Source organism: Pimephales promelas, chromosome 14 (assembly GCF_988280905.1).
Source record: "Pimephales promelas chromosome 14, fPimPro1.hap1.1, whole genome shotgun sequence".
In the NCBI taxonomy this organism is placed as follows: domain Eukaryota; kingdom Metazoa; phylum Chordata; class Actinopteri; order Cypriniformes; family Leuciscidae; genus Pimephales; species Pimephales promelas.
Genome location: NC_142782.1, coordinates 11,112,861 through 11,134,068, shown reverse-complemented (window position 1 = coordinate 11,134,068; position 21,208 = coordinate 11,112,861). Strand labels below are relative to the sequence as shown.

General features: G+C 38.7%; 1 protein-coding gene across 5 annotated transcripts in view; it reads right to left on the bottom strand.

Annotated features, from left to right (window-relative positions):
* ubap2b (ubiquitin associated protein 2b) overlaps window positions 1–20,832 on the bottom strand; it is a 36,902-nt gene extending 16,070 nt beyond the window's left edge. The window contains exons 1-19 of one of the 5 annotated variants that reach the window (XM_089119393.1): window positions 20,707–20,832; window positions 19,520–19,657; window positions 19,355–19,432; window positions 13,943–14,053; window positions 12,553–12,697; window positions 12,318–12,395; window positions 8,762–8,822; window positions 8,583–8,659; window positions 8,223–8,275; window positions 8,071–8,141; window positions 7,026–7,212; window positions 4,237–4,441; window positions 3,813–4,048; window positions 3,467–3,654; window positions 2,350–2,494; window positions 1,104–1,143; window positions 882–1,002; window positions 735–792; window positions 362–554 (exon numbers count right to left, since the gene is read on the bottom strand). In XM_089119393.1, coding sequence (XP_088975519.1) covers window positions 362–554; window positions 735–792; window positions 882–1,002; window positions 1,104–1,143; window positions 2,350–2,494; window positions 3,467–3,654; window positions 3,813–4,048; window positions 4,237–4,441; window positions 7,026–7,212; window positions 8,071–8,141; window positions 8,223–8,275; window positions 8,583–8,659; window positions 8,762–8,822; window positions 12,318–12,395; window positions 12,553–12,697; window positions 13,943–14,053; window positions 19,355–19,432; window positions 19,520–19,615 — 2,143 coding nt within the window. In that variant the 5' untranslated portion in view covers window positions 19,616–19,657; window positions 20,707–20,832. Of the gene's footprint in view, window positions 1–361; window positions 555–734; window positions 793–881; window positions 1,003–1,103; window positions 1,144–2,349; window positions 2,495–3,466; window positions 3,655–3,812; window positions 4,049–4,236; window positions 4,442–7,025; window positions 7,213–8,070; window positions 8,142–8,222; window positions 8,276–8,582; window positions 8,660–8,761; window positions 8,823–12,317; window positions 12,396–12,552; window positions 12,698–13,942; window positions 14,054–19,354; window positions 19,433–19,519; window positions 19,658–20,672 lie in introns of all 5 variants that reach the window. The other 4 variants (XM_089119390.1, XM_089119392.1, XM_089119391.1 and 1 more) reach the window with 4 other exon arrangements.
* Between the last annotated feature and the right edge of the window lie 376 nt (window positions 20,833–21,208).

Sequence of the window (21,208 nt, the reverse complement as noted above, 5' to 3'; positions counted from 1 at the left end):
TATAGAAAATATGTAGATTGTTGGTACAGTAAAGGAATTTCACATTGTAGGCTACATTTGGTTTTAATGTTGAATAGATATTTCTAAAAATGTATGTTTTTGTGGAGTTATTATTACACAATTCTTTTTCTGACCTTTTTCAACCTTGCCCCTGAAAAATAACCCAAATTACAAAAAAAGACTGAAACTAACACTAAAACTAATAAAAACTAAACTAAAACTAAGCATTTTCAAAAAATAGAAACTAAACTAAACTAGTAAACCCACTTTTAAAACTAATTAAAACTAAACTGAATTTGAAAACAAAAATTCAAAACGAAATAAAAATAAAAACTAATGAAAAATGCAAAACTATAATAACCTTGCTGACCAGAGGTGTTGGAGGGTGTGACTGTGTTCTGCAGCGGAGCAGAACGGACAGCAGAGGGAGCGGGTGGGCCGTTAGCCGCGATGTTCTGGTTTCCTGTGCTCAGGCCATTCATGTTGACCGACGCACTGGGCACAGAGCCAGAGTATGTGTTCAGGTTCACATTCGCATCAGCGCCCATCTGGTTCTGAAGGAAACATTAAAATTCATTTAAAATTGATCTGAAACACATCCATAAAGCCCCTCAAATATCAAAAAAGCAGCACATTGCTGAAATCAGGACAAATGAGGGAGAGAAGCTCAGGTAAAGAGGGGAATAAAGTGAGGAAACTCAGTGGAAATAGGAGTCTTCACAAAAGAAACTTACGCTCAGAGAAGAGCTGGTGGGCGCAGAAGATCCGAGAGAGGTAACGCTGCTCACGTGACTGAGAGAACAGGCAACCACAAGACCATAAGGAGACTGATTTCCTCATGAATGTTTAATAAAGCTGAAATTATAATGATGCGATAGTACCTGCTAAGTGATGAAAGAGCTGTGCTGAGGGCAGGCGGTGCGGTTGAAGAGGAGGAAGATGACAAACCGTTCTCAGTGTGCAGGGCTGTGGGTATGGGCTGAGGGGTGCTGGACGGAGCAGCTGTAGATACATCAGGACAAAAATGTCAATTGTGGCTAATGCTACAAATTCACATGGCAAAGAAAGAACAGGTAAAAATGGAAAATCTAATAGAGAATTACCTTCCTGTGCACTAGACGTCCTCATTTCACTGAATCCATTCTGTGTTGAAACAGATAAACAGATTCAGCTATACACTAACTTATTATTATTGTTTGAATGCCATTATACAGGAGAAAAACAAAAAGGTATTACCATTAATAAATTACAAATAAAAAGTGAGAAGAGAATTAAGCTCCACCCTCATGATATGACTTCTTTCAGCAGAACATAAAAAGATATTTTGATACCTGTATGACTTTCACTGTATGAAAAATTATTTATTTTATAAATTTTTACCTTCCACAAAAAAGAAAAAGAAAAAAAGAATTCACTTTATAGCCCTTAATCCTGTAATTGTGGACAAATGTGGGCGAAGGTGTGATCCTAATTTTTATTATTTTTTTATTTTATTTATTTTCATTTAAGTTTTGTCTATCCATTTATTATGTGTATTTTTATTTTGGGGGTATTTTTGAATTTATTTACTTCAAAAAGTACCATATTTTCTGTGAATTATGCTTATTTTTAAATTTTTTTTTAACTACATTAAAATATCATTCCAACAAGTTCTTAGAGCTAAAACCTAAAGATGAAGTGACTTTGCTGTCACCTGGTGTCTTATTTTGGCTTATTTTAGAATCCTCTAAATTAGTTTTCCCATTCATTTCTACTGGTGCCTATTTTTGACCCAAATACAATTAAGGAGTTTTTTTTTTTCACCCACTTAACAAATTGTAGAATTGAGTCAAAAAAAAATTGTGTGTGTTCACTGTTCAGGAGGCAAACTTAGGAAAAGTAGCCAAGTCTTGTACCGCTCAGATCAAGGGAAGTATTTTTATTTTTAAAATGAATAAAAACTATTTTGCCCACATTTGTTCAGAATACGGTTTCAGGGTTAAGAGTATTTAATAGATTTTTCTTCATTTGGGTGACTTTGTTTGATACCAGAATTTGGTTTGTTTAATTTGTATGATGCAATTTCCTAAACCTAAATTGAATTCTGCATAGAAACTGGGACTCAACATGTGGACTCAATTGGTTTGACCAAAGAAACTCCATGACTTTAAGATGTTTTTGATGACTAGATAAGGACTTTGATCACAAAAAGATAAAGATATCTATAAAAGATTATAAGAACCCTGTATATAAATCAATCTAGCGCTAGATTCTGGATAATTCAGTGCAAGCCATCTAATTAAAAGTACGGTCACATTGCCTAAACCATGTGCCTTAAAAGTGAAAAGATGAAAAGCGTTTTGGTCATACACTGAGAGGGGTGGTGGCGGATGACTCCACTCTGTTGGCTGACGAGGGAGCCAAAACAGAAGGAGCAGTAGCGCTCGGTAAACCCAGAGAGGCAGATGGGTAACTGGAATCCATTACTGCTGGAGGCAAGCCACCTAGAGACTCACTAAAAGGAAAAGGAGAAAAAAAAGATCACTTGATTAGAACTGCTTGTTAGTGGAATGTTCTGGGTTTAAATCACTGATCTATATAGAGAACTGGTTTGCTCATGACATCATAAAAAGCGAAGCCACCACACCACCATATTGGCATTCCCTAGAAAACTTGCACGTTCTATTGAAATAATATGAAGTTATATGATTTTACTGGGAATACACTGACTAATGAGACCATTTTTTTATCTGAAATCTCCCCGTCATCCACAAACATCCTACGCATGTAAACGGTTATTTTTTAAAGTCGAGAAGTTCTCCTGCTTATTAAAAAGATTTGTTCATATTTATAACAGTAGCGAACATCAGTTCGGCAGGCGGACGAGAGCCTTCAGCATGTATTACAAATGTCCAAGTGCGCATTCTGAAATCGTAATATAGATTTATGCCTGGTAACCTGAAATCGCCTTGTACTGATACATTTATGTTGTTAACTTGTTACATGACATGCATAACATAACATGCATTTAGATGCAGTTAATAATATAAAAGATGGTTCAATTAATTATATACAATAACTATAAATAATTATTTATTGAATTGTTTATTGTATAGGCTATTCTGCAACTAAACACAATGTTTTCATGTTTAATATTTTCTTCATAATTATGTACATAAAGAAAGACTCGTGCTAGATCGGGTTACCTGTGTCAGAAGTGTGCAGGAGAAACACACACGTTAACAACTTCAATATACGAGTTATTTGGCATGACTGAACTGACACCAAAGTTAAGATTTTTAACTAGGGCGTCAAAAAGCACCAAATAAAAATCACTTGCGCGTAACGCACGTATCGTGCAAATTAGTGTCCACACACCGTGCAAAATGAGGGTGAGATGACAGTTTTCATTTTTGGGTGAAAAATCAGAGTTTAAGATCTTGTAAACATTCTAATAAGGAAGTGTCACACAGGTGGTCAGACCGACCTGATGGTGGTGGGCTTAGAGTACAAGCTGCACTGCGTCTGAGGAGCAGCTGCAGATTCCTGATAGCTACTTTCTGATTGGTCGAGATTCTCCACAGTGGATTCGGATCCAAAATCGAGTGCGCCAAACTGCACGTTCAGCCCAGACACGTCAGCAGAGCCTGGCATCTCTACTGCCGAAGAGGGGATCTGGCAACACAACATGAAAAGCCATTAAACTATATGAATGAGGTTTTGAATGAATGAAACTTTTTTTTTTTTTTACTTTAATGGCAGCCAAATTGAACCACTAATTTTAACATTAATGTCACAAGGCACACATAACACTATGGCTTTTCTTTTGTTACCTTTGATGGAGGGGGCACTCTCCGTCTTTGTGGTCTGAAGTTTCTGGGTTGTGGCGGCTCTGCCGTGATAACGACAGGCTCACAGAAGGGTTTCAGTGTTGGAGAAGGCTCATCATATGGGGGAATTGGGACAGGGTCTCGGGCCTGAGCCGGCAGGTCCGACTGGAGTGCTGCATTTTGATGCTGGGTAAGATGACTGAGGATGGGAGATGGGTCGGGTTGGGCCTTTAGGTCCACTATAGACAAAAGACGTGGTCAGTCTTTTTCAAACTTTCATAGAGAATTTGCGTTCATAAATATTAGATAGCTTGTTAATGATGTGTAAAACTACAAAACTATATTGACTCCAATGGTCAATGGGATTCAGTTGTGTACATCATGGAATCAGCAATTATATAGTATAGACAGTATGCTCAATACTCACGGTGAGCTGCTGTAACAGGAGTCTCCTTGGGTTCATTCAAGGGCATGGCGGTGGATTCAATAGGCATCGGAGCAGTGGATTCAACAGATGCAGTGCCATTGCTCAGGGCCCCTGAAATCTGATTGGACAGTGGGGCGATTCGGGGTGTGCTGATTGGCTCAGTTTTCTGCACATCACTGTGGGGAAGCCTGGAACCCAGCATGGTCTAGAAGGAAAAAAAGAAAGTGTTGCCATGATCCCGAAATGTATAAGTTTATGTGTCAGGGACAATGCTGTGCACATTATTACATACATAATTATAGGGCTGGACAATTAATCGAAAAATAACCAAAAATAAATTCAGAGCCTATAACCAACGTTATTTTACCATGTCAGTTAATTCGGTTTTTGAATCCTATTAATAGATCCGCCCACTAAGTGTTAACGTACTTTCCCCTTAAAACATAATAGTCACGTAACTCCACCCTGTCCAGTCTGCAACATTGAAACAACATGATCCCCTTTCACACAGCGCATTGATCTCGTGAAACTGAAAGAACACCTTCTGTGTGGGCGTAAACATGGCCCGGGATTGGTGCCGCTAGGACAGAGAAACATGCTGTGTTCAGTTCACGGTTTAGTCACGGAGCTCGTGCTGTGTGAACAAAAGCCGTAATCAATGCCGCGATGCAGTCTAATGATGCCGTTTAAGCCGGGATCGTTCGCCAGCGTGAAACGGTACGAAATGCGCTAGTTTATGATCGAATCAGAGAAAACGCACCTGCGTGGTTTCTTGAAAGGAATCGCAGCTCATAAGCAAAGTATAGACGTTGCTTAGACATGTCTGATTCCTCAAATACTGAGTGAACTCAGCAACAGGAGCTGCTTGTACCAAAGAAACACGCAAAAAAGGAGAGAGACTGACAAACGCCCAGCAACTAGGGCTGGACCAGAATATTTGAATATTCGTTCGGTGGGTTGGTATTCGATTTGAAAATGTGACATTCGAATAATCATGTTTCTTTTTTTGTTTGTTTGTTTTTTGCACACCTGGCATCCCACTCGAAACGGTTCTCATTTGCGCTTGAATATGTTTTACAGTATAAAATCTGGTGAAATATAATACTTAACATAAAACTTCGTTATAGCTATTTCATAAATATATTTGCTTCTTGGACTACTAAAATTGTTCCTGCAACGGTAGTACTCTCTGGCTAGTGAGCAGAACAGCACAGAACACAGTTTGTATGGACAGAAGTGCATGCCTGTGCTTGTACATATTTTGGGTTTTGACATTGTGGAAAATAGAATAATAGAAACGAAATGTATTATCCTTTATCCGTTATTCTCAAAATAAATGAATCTACTGCGAGACTCTGAGATTTTACTGGGACCTCACGTCACAATTTCGTTTTTTAAATTTCATTTTTCTATATTTAAGTTATTTGTTTTCATTTATTTAAATTTCGTTTTTATACATTTAAATTAATTTTTTTTTGTTTTATTTGTTTAAATTTCGTTTTTATTCATTTAAATTTTGTTTTTATTCATTTAAATCTACCCTACTTTGTTAGTGAGAAAACTATACCTAATTAAAAATATTGCTTAAGTTAAAAGACCTGTGTGTGTGTGTGTTTTATAACACAAATGCAGTGTCCCATTCTCTGAGCATATTCCCTGCACGTGTGAGGCACGCCGCATTTAAATCTACCCTACTTTGTCAGTAATTTGTTAGTCAGTTATAAGTTAACAGACGTGTGTGTGCGTGTGTGTGTTTTGCAGTGTCCGTTCTCGGAGCATACGTTCTTGCTCATGTGAGGCGCGCCGCTTCCCGCTCGTGCTGTAGTTTATTAAAAGTTTATTCATTCTGAATGTGTCGCCTCTTGCCAGTCTATCTATATTGCACCATACAGACATTCCGAAGCTTCGAATATTCGATGTTCATTACTACCGAAGCTTCGAAGCTCAAAAAAATGGTATTCGGACCAGCCCTACCAGCAACAAGTGTCTACACTCCACAATGCAGCTTTCGATAACACAAGCATATACAAATGCTAAACGATATGAAAAGGACTACTTTTTTAGTTTTATACAAGTTATATTTTACTTAAGATGGCAATATTTACAATAATTTATTTTGTTTACAAAAATAACTATTTTCTACATTTTTAAATATCTAATAGCATTAAAAGCTATCTGTGCGTTTCCTTATTTTAGAATCTCAAAGATAGGATTATGCACTCTTTCATTAGAAAAACACACTTGCATATTTACAGTATAAGCCTTGCCAGTGACATATGAGGAAAAATAATAATAATTGTTCAATAATCGTAATCATGATTTTAGCCAAAATAGTCCAGCCCTATATAACCATCACAGTCAAAGCCATAACAATTTCTGTTGATGTGTTGCATAAAAAATGTTTCTAGCTAATAGGCTAATTTGCAACCCTAGTCCCGGGTCAGCCCTTTCTATTTCAGTCAAAACCAATTTCAGTAAAATTACAGTTATCAATACCAATTTTGATACCAAAGCAAAAACTACGCCTTTTTTATGCCTAAAAGTTTGGGACTTTTAAGTTTCATCTTTGTACCAAAGCTCTGGTCCTTTCAGACATTTGTTATTACAAAAATTGTAAAGAAAATGTAATAGTGGACATTATATATTGGCATCATATCAGTTATCAGGATATTTTTTGACTGAGCCCACACTTTTGAATTGTAGAGTATCTTCTGAATAATTACTAAAATAGCCAGAATAATTCTATAAATCTGTGGATTCAAGTGCTGTACGTGTGCCCGTGTTCTCACCGATGCAGCATGTGCATAAGTGCCAGCAGCAGCAGAAGCGTAGCTGTGTGTGTGTGCTCGGGTGGAGTACTGCTGGGAGTTGGTGTACACCAGGCTCTGAGTGAGAGTTTCAAGGGATGACGGCTCCAATCCGACCAGCTCCGAGTCGCCGTCAGCCACCTTAGGCAACAGAGAGCCGAGATCCATCCTGATGAGCAAACACACACATTCAGACAACTACAAAAAAGGCCATTACTCTGTGATACAAAACATTAGAGATGCGTTTTTCTTTGGTTCTGATACTTCCACAACACAGGAAGAGAGAATATTTTAGGGCACTACACTTATATATGCCTGCTCAACTGTCACGCTTGCCGAGTTGTAAAGACGTGTGCTTTTTTTTTATTCAATTGCAAAAACAAGTCGTAAATTCACTAGACTGGGAGGGGAAATCATACCTGAATGCTTGCCAAATATTTTAGAGCACACAGGCAGAGAGATAAAGCTCTAAACTTGCTGCTCTTAACTGCTTGTTGAACATTTAAGCAGTAGACAAACCAGACTCGTTATCATATAGTGCTTTAGTGGTCAACGCAAAACAAATAGTCAGCATCTTTGGTCAGAAACTCTTCAAATGAAATTGATATAAAATGATACCGTGCCAACAAACAAGTTGAATAGGTAATAACAAATGTGACCGACAGAGTAAGAAGTAATTCCATTGTCATCCTAGGTGTGCTACTTAAAAAAGAAAATAAAACTACTATATATTAGATATTAGGATTAAAGGGATAATTCACTTTTTTGAGGGATAGATTATCTGTCATTCCAAACCTGTTAGACCCTCGTACATCTTCGAAACACAAAAAAAAAGATATTTTGATAAAATCCGGGAGACTCAGAATACTTTCTGAATGTAACTTTGTCAATTTAAAGAGGAATTATTCTAAACATTTTGAATTTATTTGAACTTATTTTTTTTTTTTTTTTTTTTTAAGTGGCACTCCTAGGCCTCCATACATCTTTTCTCTGTGCTGGAAAGTGCTGAAGCACAGGAAGCACTCACCCCTGTCCAGGCTGCATGGGATTCTTGGAGCCAAAAGCATAGGAAGCAGTGAACACTTTGGTCTCAGATAGCTGATAAATGGAGAAGTGAGCATTACACATTGTCATTACAATTCAAGTGTTCCAGTTTCATTTTAACACGAGGTCACTCACATCTTCATTCCAGTCTTCGGATGCCCAATCTTCCAGACTGTCCTTCCAAGGTCCTGACAGAAAAGCAGAGTTTAGATTTTATATAAAACTCAGAAACCCTGTTTTATTGCTTGTTCATTTACACAAATTTAGCTTTTCAGTTTGATGATTTGCACTACATAAATTGGATATGAGATCAGCATTCTGAATTTCAATCAATACAGAGCATGCGGTATGTAATCAATACCACTAAAAAGAGTCTCACTGACGTCAATACTTTTCTGAAAATGGCTTCAGATATGATTAAGTGAAAAGCTTTAGAGGAGCAACGCTCTATTAAAGAAACAGTGTCCAGAATCCAGATCATTAAACTGCACTCACCTGCTCCTTCAGTAGTCTCACTTACAGGATCCGCTGCTTCAGCAGAGCCGGTGCAGTCAGCGGGGTTAAACGTCCTACTAATCAAACACAAGAAACGAAGGGGGAGAGTGTGAATGACCAAGAATGGGCGCAGGTGTTGTGATTCTTTTTTTCTTTGGTTTTGAAAAAAAAAAACTCACCCCATTCCCTGAGAGAACCTGCTCATTCCAGCTCCTCTGGCTCTTCCTCTACCTCCTACACCTGACATGACACATCAGTATGAATATGTAGTAGAACAAGTGAAAATAAAGTAAAAATGTAAAAAAAATAATGCCAAGTAAATGACAACATTGTCAATCTTGTTTTGTGTCTGTCAACCAATCACAGCAAGTATGATTGGTTGTCTTTGGTACATTTAAATATTTTTTCCACCTGTACCTCAAAGACTTCTACATTCTAAATACTAGTCCTGTCATGATAAATTTTGCTGGACGATAAATTGTCCAAGAAATTACTGCGATGAACGATAATATCGATGTTCTGAGACCATTTACATCTAAAATAATGATAATGGCATAATGCAGGTACACCTTTTCAAAGATCAATCAACTTTTATTTCTAAATACTATTTAACACTGAAAATGGAAAACATTTTAAATATCCACAATAAATTAACAAAACAACCAAAAACAATAAAAGCAATGGACTCAGTCTCTTAACAAAAATGGACTTGAATAAAAAAACAAAAATAATAAATAAAAGTACTGCATGTGCTCCTTAATTCCTAAAAAGCTGACAGTTCAGCCCGATCACACATCTGTTATTATCAATTATGAACACAGAATTCAGCACTGAACAAAGTCAGTTTTGAGTGGTGAGGGGAGTCGATGTTAAATGCTTCTGATTGGCCATTGTGTTCAAGAAATCAGAGAACCAGAAATACATCTGTGATTGGCTACATCGCTCAACGCTGCAAAGATGTTATGAATAGAAACTCTGGCCTGTAATCGTTTCTATTTTGTTTTAGTTGTTGTTGTCGCTTTTCTGCAACAGATGAATAAAAATCTATCCGTTTTTATATGTTTTATTCATAGATATTGCTAGTTTACGGGAGTCCCGCGAATCATTTCACTGTCCCGCAACCCACACACACAGAGTTTATTACTGCCCACGCTCAGCCATCAAATCTAGAGCCGCGCCGCACTCTATTGCACTGGGAGTGCACATCTCTAGATCAAGGACCCGGCCCAAGGATAGTAAATATCGGCCCGGATGAGAGTAGTCATCCAGTCTCTTTGGTTGGTAGAGAGAGAGAGAGAGAGAGAGAGAGAGAGAGAGAGAGAATTGTCGCAGCCGGAAAAATTAATCAAATTCATTTTTTTGTGCGATTAATTGATCGTGACAGGCCTACAAACCTTCTTGCAAATAAAATCAAGTAATTTAAGAGACCTAACAGCCCCTTCTAATTAGGGCTGCAACTAACGATTATTTTGATAATCGATTAATCGGACGATTATTTTTTCGATTAATCGGATAAAACAATTATATTCCATTTTTTTTGTTTATTATAACAAAATAAAACCCTAAAAACCACACTCTTTTGCGCGTTAAACAATCTACTTAATACAGACAACTTCATTATAAAGAAAAACAACAAATAAAAAATATATTATATGACCATAACCTATAACAAAAATGCTATTGTAAACTAGATTAGTGGATAACTCAGCAAAACTTAGCCTAGAAATATCACAAGTGCACAATATAATTTTATAAAATCTGAACATTTAGTGAAAAAAACATTCCTTAGTGGGGAACAAATAAGAGACAATAAGTGTAACACTAACTCTGGTAAAACGTACACATTGCTCGTTGTATTGTTGTTATACATTCATGAAAAACATTGTAAAAATCAGATGCACAACTGTTTTAAATGTAAAGCACAGCTGTTTAGTGAGGAAGCAAAATATAATAGATAGGAGTCATAGGACAGAACAAGAAAGGCTATTAATAAGCTTTCATTTCGCAAAAGTATTATGACATGATCATGAAAGAGCTGCACAAAGTGCGTATGCGCATCGCGAGCGCTGAATGATGCGCTTGGAGCAACACGGAGTCACAGGGCGGCGCGCAGCTCTTCAGTGTCCGCCGCATTAAAGTTAAAAGCACCAAGGAAAGAGAAAGACATATTGACTGTGTATTATACAGTATCTATGCAATAGTTTATTAAGCCTTTTCTTTTAACAGTTTTAAATTTCAGTTAGGCTACTGTGCACGTGAAGAACAATTATACTGCGCCGACTCTACTATAGTGTTGTGATCTAACAGACACTCAAAGTGATTAAGTTACAGCAATAAAAGTCTAGCAAGATAGAAATACCATCATAGACCTTTATCTACAGATCAATTATAATAATAACATTGAATCATCTTGGAAAGAGATCATCATGTTAACTGTTGTAACGCGACGCGCTGTTTGAAAACCGAATAGAGAATGACCGACAGCCGCAGTGGAGGGAAAAGCTTAGGTTAACTTGAATTTAATGACTTAAATATACATTTCTATCTCACATTATACTACTTTATGGCTTCATAAAGTATACATGATTAACATAGGTCACCTATTTTGGCGAATTTACCGAAAGGTGAATGATTTTCGTGTATGCTGCATATTGATAGCGGTTTCCTGATGCCCGAAAATTAGTTCAAACTCACGGAATCAAGAGCGCGCATGCGAGACAGAAGATAATGTGCTCCAAACCGTCCGTGTTGCGCGCGCAAGACAGGGTAGAGCGGCGAGGGAGAGAGACTGCATGTGCGCCTCATGAAGCGCATATAAGAAGCGCATGTTCCATGTAAACAATCCCCGTGACGTAATCAGACCAACTAATCGATAATGACATTCGTTGACAACGATTTTCATAATCGATTTTATCGATTAGTTGTTGCAGCCCTACTTCTAATGACTTTCCAGTCTTTTTCTTGCTCTATCCCTTATCTTCCCCTCTCGAATTGCAGCTGCTTTAAACAAAGCATTCGTCACATGAAGTGCCCTACAAACGTTGCTCAGTGACACAAATAGCAACACAGGAACAGGCCCCATCCTGCCCAGTCTAAGATAGCAGAATGCATACCGTAGACATGTTCTGTCCAAATATCAAAAACATGATAAGTGTTACACTCTAGACAATTACATAGAATATGTTGCTTTCTATTAAGGTTCTCTGGTGTGAGGTCTAGGGTTCAGGATGAGAACAAAAAAAAGCAATTATTCAATGTGCCTGGCACATTCTACACCTCTAGATGGCTAACAAAAATGATATTAAAACACTGCAAAATTCCACTGTGTGGGGGGGAAATCTCTGATTCAAAAGCAAAATGTGCACGGCCGCACAGGTATTCATAACAGTGCTGAGCAGAGCGAGCGTTTTCAATTAATTCTTGCGGAAATGGAGCTTGAATTAAATCTGCAATACATAAGATTTATGCCACTAGAGGGCGCTACATTCAAAACAACAACAACGGCTTTGCTTGATAACGGCATGGAGGAACGCGGAATGATGGGAATTGTTGTTTTCAACTGCACCGTGGATAAATCAGTCAGACGGGAATCAAAAATTTGTTGTCATGGATGAGGTAAAGTTTGATTTCTATAACTGTTGCGTTTAATGACATGCTAATCAACTTAAAAACCACTTCAGGGGCAGCAGTGTATTAATGAGCAGTAATGTCTAGGAGTGAGTATAATGCTCTGACCTCTCCCTCTTCCTCTGCGCCCACGATCTCCTCCTCTCTCCCCTGGAGCCGAATCAAACCCGTTCTCTTCCAACCGCCCTTAAAACAGCCAAGAACAAGAAATGCTCATAAAGATGATATCTAAATCACCAAATCATCATTATTATGCAAGCCATTAGATACTCTGCCTCAGGAAAAAAAACAAACCTATACATGCATGTCAGGACATGTGCACACTAATCGCACAGAAACACACCTTCCTGGTTGCGGCTGGCTCCTCGGCCACGTCTGTTTGAAGCCGCGCGGCCTCTGCTTTCCCTTTCTCCTCTTTTCTCTCTGCTCTCTGGTGCAGTCCCTTCTTTTCCAACACTTTTCTTCTTGCCAACTGTCTCCCATGAGTCCTGTCAAATTAGCACAGCATGAGAATATTTCAAAACATAATCAGTACATGAATTTATTAAAGGGTTAGTTCACCCAAAAATGAAAATTAAGTCATTAATTACTCACCCCCATGCTGTACCAACCCCGTAAGACCTTCGTTCATCTTCGGAACACAAATAAAGATATTTTTGATTGAATCTGAGAGCTGGATCAGTCCTACATAGACTGCCTAAGGGACTGGCTCTTGACGGCCCATAAAGTCATTAAAGAAAAGGTTTGAATATTCCATGTGACTACAGCGGCTCAATTATAAGTTTATCAAGCGACGAGAATACTTTTTGTGCGAAAAAAACATAAATAACGACTTTATTCCACTATTCCATTACTTCCTTATGGGCGCATGCGCGAGAACTGAGACGAGGACGTTCTCATTCGACTACTTCTTGTTACCGGCTGCTCGCCGCTTAGGAGTATTACCGCCACCTACCGTATAAAATGATGAGCCATATATAAGGCGCTCCGGATTATAAGGAACACTGTCGTTTTTTGAGAAGATTAAAGGCTTTTAAGTGCACCTTATAGTGCGGAAAATACGCAAATTGAAAAGCGTATGTACAGCGCGCATCTTCCTCTGCTTGTAAACAGAAAGTTTTGCGCTTCCAGCTATATCAGCACATCATCTTATACGGTAGGGGGCGGTAAAACTCCTAAGCGGTGAGCAGCCGGTAACAAGAAGTAGACGAATGAGAACGTCCTCGTCTCAGTTCTCGCACATGCGCCCATGAGGAAGTAATGGAATAGTGGAATAAAGTCGCTATTTATGTTTTTTCGCACAAAAAGTAGTCTCGTCGCTTGATAAACTTATAATTGAGCCGCTGTAGGCACATGGAATATTCAAACCTTTTCTTTAATGACTTTATGGGCCGTCAAGAGCCAGTCCCTTAGGCGGTCTATGTAGGACTGATCGAGCTCTCAGATTCAATCAAAAATATCTTTATTTGTGTTCCGAAGATGAACGAAGGTCTTACGGGGTTGGTACAGCATGGGGGTGAGTAATTAATGACTTAAATTTTCATTTTTGGGTGAACTAACCCTTTAACCTCTCAGTTGCAACTTAAATCACTTGTATTTAATGCTAGTAAAGTTTGAAAAAAATCCATTACATTATTTCGATTCAGTCTAGTTTTTCTGGTATGATTAATACTTTTACAAAATACAGTGAATCAGAAATGAGTAAAGCAGGATGAACTGTGTCAAGAGCACACCTTGACAGTGACCTCCTCCAGGAGGAAGTTGATAGCCCTGTTGACATCTCCATTGCAGTCGTGAAGGGCCACCATACACTCGTCCTGATTTTTGCCTGTAACCTCCATGAGCTAAGACAAAACAACCAACCGCAATCAAAATCTTGTAGATAAAACAAAATACACAAAATATTAAGGGAACTAAGGATGTGAATCAAGAAAATCAAGTATAAGGCCGAGTGTCAACCAAAGCGTTTTTAGCCAGCTGAAAACACGTAGCTGTGGGTGCACTGGCAGTGCAGTGTTTTTTCCGTTGAGACGCTTCGTTGCTATGATACAGAATATCCACAGCACAGTTTACTTGTAACTGATTTAGCAGATAATTTGTTTCATACTAAAAATTATTCTTCATCCTTGTGGTACGGTTTGCTCTGCTGGTTGATGTCGTTGTACAAAAAGAATGTTGTGACAGTTGGTCGGTGTGGTATTAGTCACACCCCTCCTCAATTGTGATTGGACGACTGGGTAAAAAGTGACAGTGATGAGCGCTGTTTTACCCAAAGCTGAACATTTTTCAACTCTCGGCGACCAGTAAAAACCTACCCCTGTTCCATGTACTTACCTTATATTAGCTAGTACTTTCTAGGTAAGTACACTGTGAGTTCTGTACTGTAAAAGGAAGCGCAACCAAAACACCGGGCACTGAACGCTTCAGCATGAAAAAAAACCTCCAGCGCCTTGTTACGCTCATGGCGTTTTAAAAACGTGGTGCTCCCATTGAAAACATACGCCAGGCACGTGAAAAAACACTTTGGTGGACACACAGCCTAAGGAATTTATTTTTATTCTAGTAGCCTACCATTCATTACAATAAAACTCTGGATGTTTATTAGGGATGGGCATGATTAATCGACGATCGATTATTGATCATTAAGAATTTCGTCGATCACGTTAATTTGTTATCGATTATCATTAAACTAATGCTGCTGCGTTGCGTAGTTTGAGGGGAAAGTGAACGTGTTCCCCGGGCTGTTGATGTTAGCGCGGAGGTAAAAAACATGCTGTGTTTTTGTATTTACATTGCATTTTTAATTTATAAAAAGTTACAAATAATAAATTTTAATATAAAAATATTAAAGGGTTAGTTCACCCAAAAATGAAAATTAAGTCATTAATTACTCACCCCCATGCTGTACCAACCCCGTAAGACCTTCGTTCATCTTCGGAACACAAATAAAGATATTTTTGATTGAATCTGAGGGCTGGATCACTCTTCCATAGACAGCCTGAGGGACTGCCTCTTGACGGCCCAGAAAGTCAATAAAAGAAAAGGTTTAAATATTCCATGTGCCTACAGTGGCTCAACTATAACTTTATCAAGCGACGAGACTACTTTTTGTGCGAAAAAAAAAAATGTAAATAACGACTTTATTCGACTTTCCATTACTTCCTTATGGGCGCATGCGCGAGAACTGAGACGAGACCGTTCTTCTTCGACTACTTTTTGTTACCGGCTGCTCACCGCTTAGGAGTTTTACCGCCCCCTACCATATAAGATGACGTACTGATATAGCCGGAGGCGCAAAACGTTCTGTTTACAAGCAGGACGTCATCTTATACGGTAGGGGGCGGTAAAACTCCTAAGCGGTGAGCAGCCGGTAACAAAAAGTAGTCGAAGAAGAACGGTCTCGTCTCAGTTCTCGCGCATGCGCCCATAAGGAAGTAATGGAAAGTCGAATAAAGTCGTTATTTACGTTTTTTTTTCGCACAAAAAGTAGTCTCGTCGCTTGATAAAGTTATAGTTGAGCCACTGTAGGCACATGGAATATTTAAACCTTTTCTTTTAATGACTTTCTGGGCCGTCAAGAGGCAGTCCCTCAGGCTGTCTATGGAAGAGTGATCCAGCCCTCAGATTCAATCAAAAATATCTTTATTTGTGTTCCGAAGATGAACGAAGGTCTTACGGGGTTGGTACAGCATGGGGGTGAGTAATTAATGACTTAATTTTCATTTTTGGGTGAACTAACCCTTTAATGATTAATCGATAGTCGGTCGTTAATTCTTCCGACGATCGACTAAGAAAATTTTATCGAATGCCCATCCCTAATGTTTATCTCTGAGCCAGGAATTATACCAATTAGGGCTAGGATTACAGATTCACAAGATCTCAACTACTAGATTCAATTCTCAATACGATTTAATGAGTAATTTTAATTGGCTCCACATATAAAAGTAATAAAAAAATAATTATTATTGTTTTTTGACCCATGTAACCTTGTATTGTAATAAGTAAGTTTGACACTTATTTATGAACTTCTAGTACCAGTGAAATTTCGCAATTCAATTTGAATCCAACTTTGATACCACATGTAATAAGATTCACATCAATCAGATATGTTCAATGTTTGCTGAAATGCACGCAGAACCAGATTGATTCAAGGCTATTTTTTAGTGGCTTTATGTTAATGAACTTGTTACTTTTATTACTATTAAATTCAAGTGAACTGCCAGAGCAGCTCAGGAGATGAAGTTCATGTGGGGTGTCTTTCATTTCATGAAATCATGTCGACTAAACGTTAGTTGGCTTAGTAGACCAAAACTGTAGTAGTCGGCACAGGGGTCAACATGACAGCTTTCACATGACCAATTTTTCATGTTAACCGTGCCCCGTTTCAAACTAAACTTACAGTGTGAAAGCCCCCTCGGAAAACACTAGATTATTAATAAATAATTATAATGTCTCCTAGCTATTTTGTATGACACACTCAATCATTACTTTTGCCGGTGCTTTTTGGCAAGCTTTAGGTCAAGTCACTTTTATTTATATTGTTTCAGAGCACCTTTACAGGGATAACAGGAAAAATATTTTGCAATAATATTGTTGAAGATAAAATTAAATGTCCCGAACTAAGCAAACCAAAAGCGACAAAGGTGAGCATGAGTGCATGAGCCCGGAATAGGCTATGTTACATCTATTAGAGCCCGACCGATAAAGGATTTTGAAGGCCGATACCGATACAAATATTTTTCGGTTACATCAACAGATTTCCCTAACATTAGTTATTTGTAGTTATTTATGAGTTTTAACTAAAATAATATGATAATGCATTTTAAAAAGAAATTTTCTTTCTTTTATTGTCGCAACAGAACAGAGGAACCAAAGCTCATTAATGTTAACATTAGCGGTCTTCCACTGATGATAGTGGCATTAGCTAGCTTTGTAGTTAGCTAGTCTATGATGAGCCATAATTTAGCAATGGATAACGTCATACTGCAAATTGTAAAATATATATTTTCAATATAACAGGACAAGGAGAGATGATACATCTCATTGCTATAACCGTCACGCGCTATTAAAGAAATAATTCAGCAGAACTTTGCAGAATGTGTGGCGCGTTTCAACTCCAACAATCATTACATGGTTGAAGCGTGCTTCGTCCGTTTTTATTTTATTTTTGAAATATTAATTTATCGCCATTATAACTGTTAATACCGATAGTTTGGAAAATGCCTAATATCGGCCTGCCGATAAATCAGTAGGGATGTCCCGATACCACTTTTTCACTTCCGATACCGATACCGATGCCGCACCTTTGGCTTTTGCCGATACCGATATTAGTCCGATATTTTTTTTTTCGTGGTCCGACGTGCCGTATACGGCCCACAGGGTGGTTTATAGGTTTAACTTTGTGAAAGACAAAACAAAACAAACACAAAAGTAAACATAATACATATCTTTGGAAAGCTGAGAAACTCGTGATTCGAACGACGTAAACCATTTTAAGATACAATCAACACAGCGGGCACAATCTGTCTCTTTGTCAGACCACCAACAGCCAAAACAAACCAACACAAACTGGAAGAAACTCACCAATTAGCCATCTGTTAGTCCACATTCCAACAAAAATGGTTTGGTTTCACTGTAAAGCGTCCATACAATCCAATTTGAAGAAGTTTTTAGTCCAAAACAATTGTATATGAATAAACATCCATGGAATGTAAATAGTAGCATTTCGCGTTAGCCGACAGCACTATCACAACTTCGACGCACTAATGCTACGTTCACACCGGACGCGAATAGGGCGTCAGGCGCGAATGATTTCAATGTTAAGTCAATGCAAGAAAAATTCCTGCGGCGCGAATGAGGCGTGGAGCGCGGCGCGGAAGACGCGAATACGCCTCATTCGCGCGTCAAGTTGGCGCGAATTGAGCGTTGTGCATTCACGCATTTGACGCGAATTCGCGTCTGCCGCCCGAGTTGAAAAATCTGAACTTTGGCGTGAATTCGCGCCGCGTTAACCAATCAGGAGCCTAGCTGCTTGCTCACGTGGTGAAGTGTCTGGATGCTTCAATAAATTATTTTGTTAATATGACTAAATGCATGGTGGGATTATGCACAACAAAGCAAATGTTTCATCACTTAAAACATTATTTCTATATGGAGACATGTTCATTTTGTATTGAATGTTATTCATTCCATATCTAGAAATAGTATTATGTTGTAAAGACAATCAACATATGTGCATAAATTCGTGTCTGGACGTGAGAGAGAGAAAAAAAATCACAGGACAGGTTTGAAGGCTGGCTCTATTTATTATCAAAACAAAAATAAATGACAGCTAGATTAGATGGATGAGGGGCCGGGCGAGGGTGATCCTCGCTCAGATGCGGGACAACAGGTCATCAAACTGGGCGCGTGACAGGCGGAAGTACCGCTGACAGCGGCCGTCATCCAGCGCAGCTCCTGGAGCGAGCAAATGGTGAAACTCGCCAAACGGTTCGGCTTCGAAGGGTCCGGTGGACACAAATATACGGCGACGATGATCCCCACGCCGCTGTTCTGCTATCCAGAGTAAATACAGAGCGGTAACTCTCTTGATGAATGCTCGGTCGACATAAAAACAATGACCGCCAACGGATTTTGATTCTGACGCGCGTCACGCGCGTAAATTTCGCTTCAAACTTTACGCGCGCCAGTTTCGCTCTTGACACGCAAAGCGAGAGTGATTCTCTGCGCGCGTGTGCGTAAACACAACAATCATCACGTGACAGGCTGCGCCGCTAAACTGGATATCGCTCATATTTTTTTCTCCCCTCCGATCTAGCGTTCTGGGCCGGTATCGGCGCGATACCGATGCCGTGGATCGGATCGGGACATCCCTATAAATCAGTCTGGCTCTAACATCTATATACGTATATTAAAAGCTTATTATGGTTTAGTATTCCCCCAAGTATATATTTAAGTAATTATTTTAATATAACGTGAGATTAGACGACTTGAAATATCTTTAGTCGCAGGCAGCCTAGATTCTTTACCAACAGAGCTGCAGATTCCAACTGTGTAGGAAATATCAGTGTATTTTAGCACAGTGTTGAAAGAAAAAGCAAGAAAAGTTAACAAAAAATAAATAAATTCATCCTGATGTTGCTCACCTGCTGGACTTTGCCCTCAAAATCTGCATCGTTTTTGTCGTAAATCACCTGGGCGAGTCGGATCTGTTCCGCTGTGGCCTAGAGATAAATGGCATCCACAATCAAAACACAGTCATTGATAGGTACTCATCACACCTCACTGATGTGTGTGTTTGTGATGCTCACCAGGATCTGTTTCTGTGGCTGTGAGGTGTGTGTGGTTTGTTGTAGGGCTCTGTCCCGATTGCCCCTGGCAGCATCAGTGACCACTGAAGTCATCATAAACAGTATATACAAAATAATGTATGTACAAAATAGAAAATTCTGGAGGAGAGGAGGAAACGGAGACAGATTATAACACACACACAAGACTATAAAAAAAAATCCCCAAGATGTTCGTGTAAGAAAAGTTTAGTGACAGGTGCAGTGGGCCTGTGGCTAGTTTAACTCTCAGCTCTGTGCTTCCCATGTAAGACTATCACCCCCTATCTGTTCAGCACTTAATATAGCCATGCAAACATAGTCTGGATTGGTGTCCACTTACACGCCTACCCAAAACCCCACTCCTGAAAAAATAAAACACGCCTACAACATATAAACAGCACATCAATCTGAAAGGGACAGTACACCTAAAAACTAAAAAGTCAATATTAAAGGTTTGAAACAATATAACCGTAATAAATATTTTTTGTGGGTTTATCTCTTCAACAAGGACTGGATTTAAAAACCTAACGTAAACTTACTTAGATAGATCGCACACTTCGGCAAACCGAACGCGCAGTTCGGCCAAAAACGCTGTAACGTTATAGGTAACGTAATAAAGTTAGGGGGATTGATAAAATTATAACGAAAACATTTCAGCTAAAGGCCGATTAAAATCGCGTTAACGGTTTAAAATCGTCGTGATCATCTTGTATATCAACCTTCACGATGGACTAACGTTAAAATAACAGATCGCACAAGCAACCGTAAAATGGCCCTTAGCAACAGACATGCGAACTCGAGCGAGATCTCATTATTTAAGTGATGTTCAGCTCAATTAAAACCCACAATTACGCCATGTTTACAGTCGGGTTGGCTCAGGTTAGAATAAACGGGATTTTGAAAACAAGCAGATGCTAACACAACAGGCTCTGCTAACTGTTTGTGCTGCACCACGCCGCGCCGCTGCTGCTAATGCTACGACCAACCGACAACAAACTTCAGCTCATCTGCCACTAATAATGAGGCAAAATCAAGTAATGCAAATACTTAGTCACTGGCCCGATTAAAGAATTAAGCTCTTTTTACAAGTCAACGGTAATGGTTTGCTTTCGCTTTTTTGGCAACACAAACATACCCTCTCCGCTCCCTCAAACGCTGTGTGTTTTTACCTGCCCACCGACCGCACGCGCTCCCCTACAAACAGCAGCGTGAAGCTCGCAACGAGAAAAAAGCTGTTTTTTTAATATAAAAGCACAGACGATATTACTAGAATAAAAGTCCAGATCCGTTCCGCATAGAATGGTGGTTGACTATGTGGATAAATGTAAATGTAAGGTTGACAGTAGGGAGCCATAGACTGTAAAAAAATAGTAGGGACCACATTTACATTAAATCGTTCTTCTATGCTTTTTTCTAATGTAATATTTTATTAAAAATTATAAGGTCAGAAAAATAATTTGAGTGTTTTAAATTTATTTGGAAAAAAATAACAGTTTTACACATAACGTTTGTTTTTTCTTTTCTTTTTCATTTTATTTAAAAAATATATATTTTCCTTTTTTTACAAAACAAATCCCACTTGTTCCAAAGTCTTTCTAATTTGTCCAGCTGTAAATGCGATTTTTTTCCATTTTCCTTATGTTCATAATAAGGTACCCATTCCTTGATTGT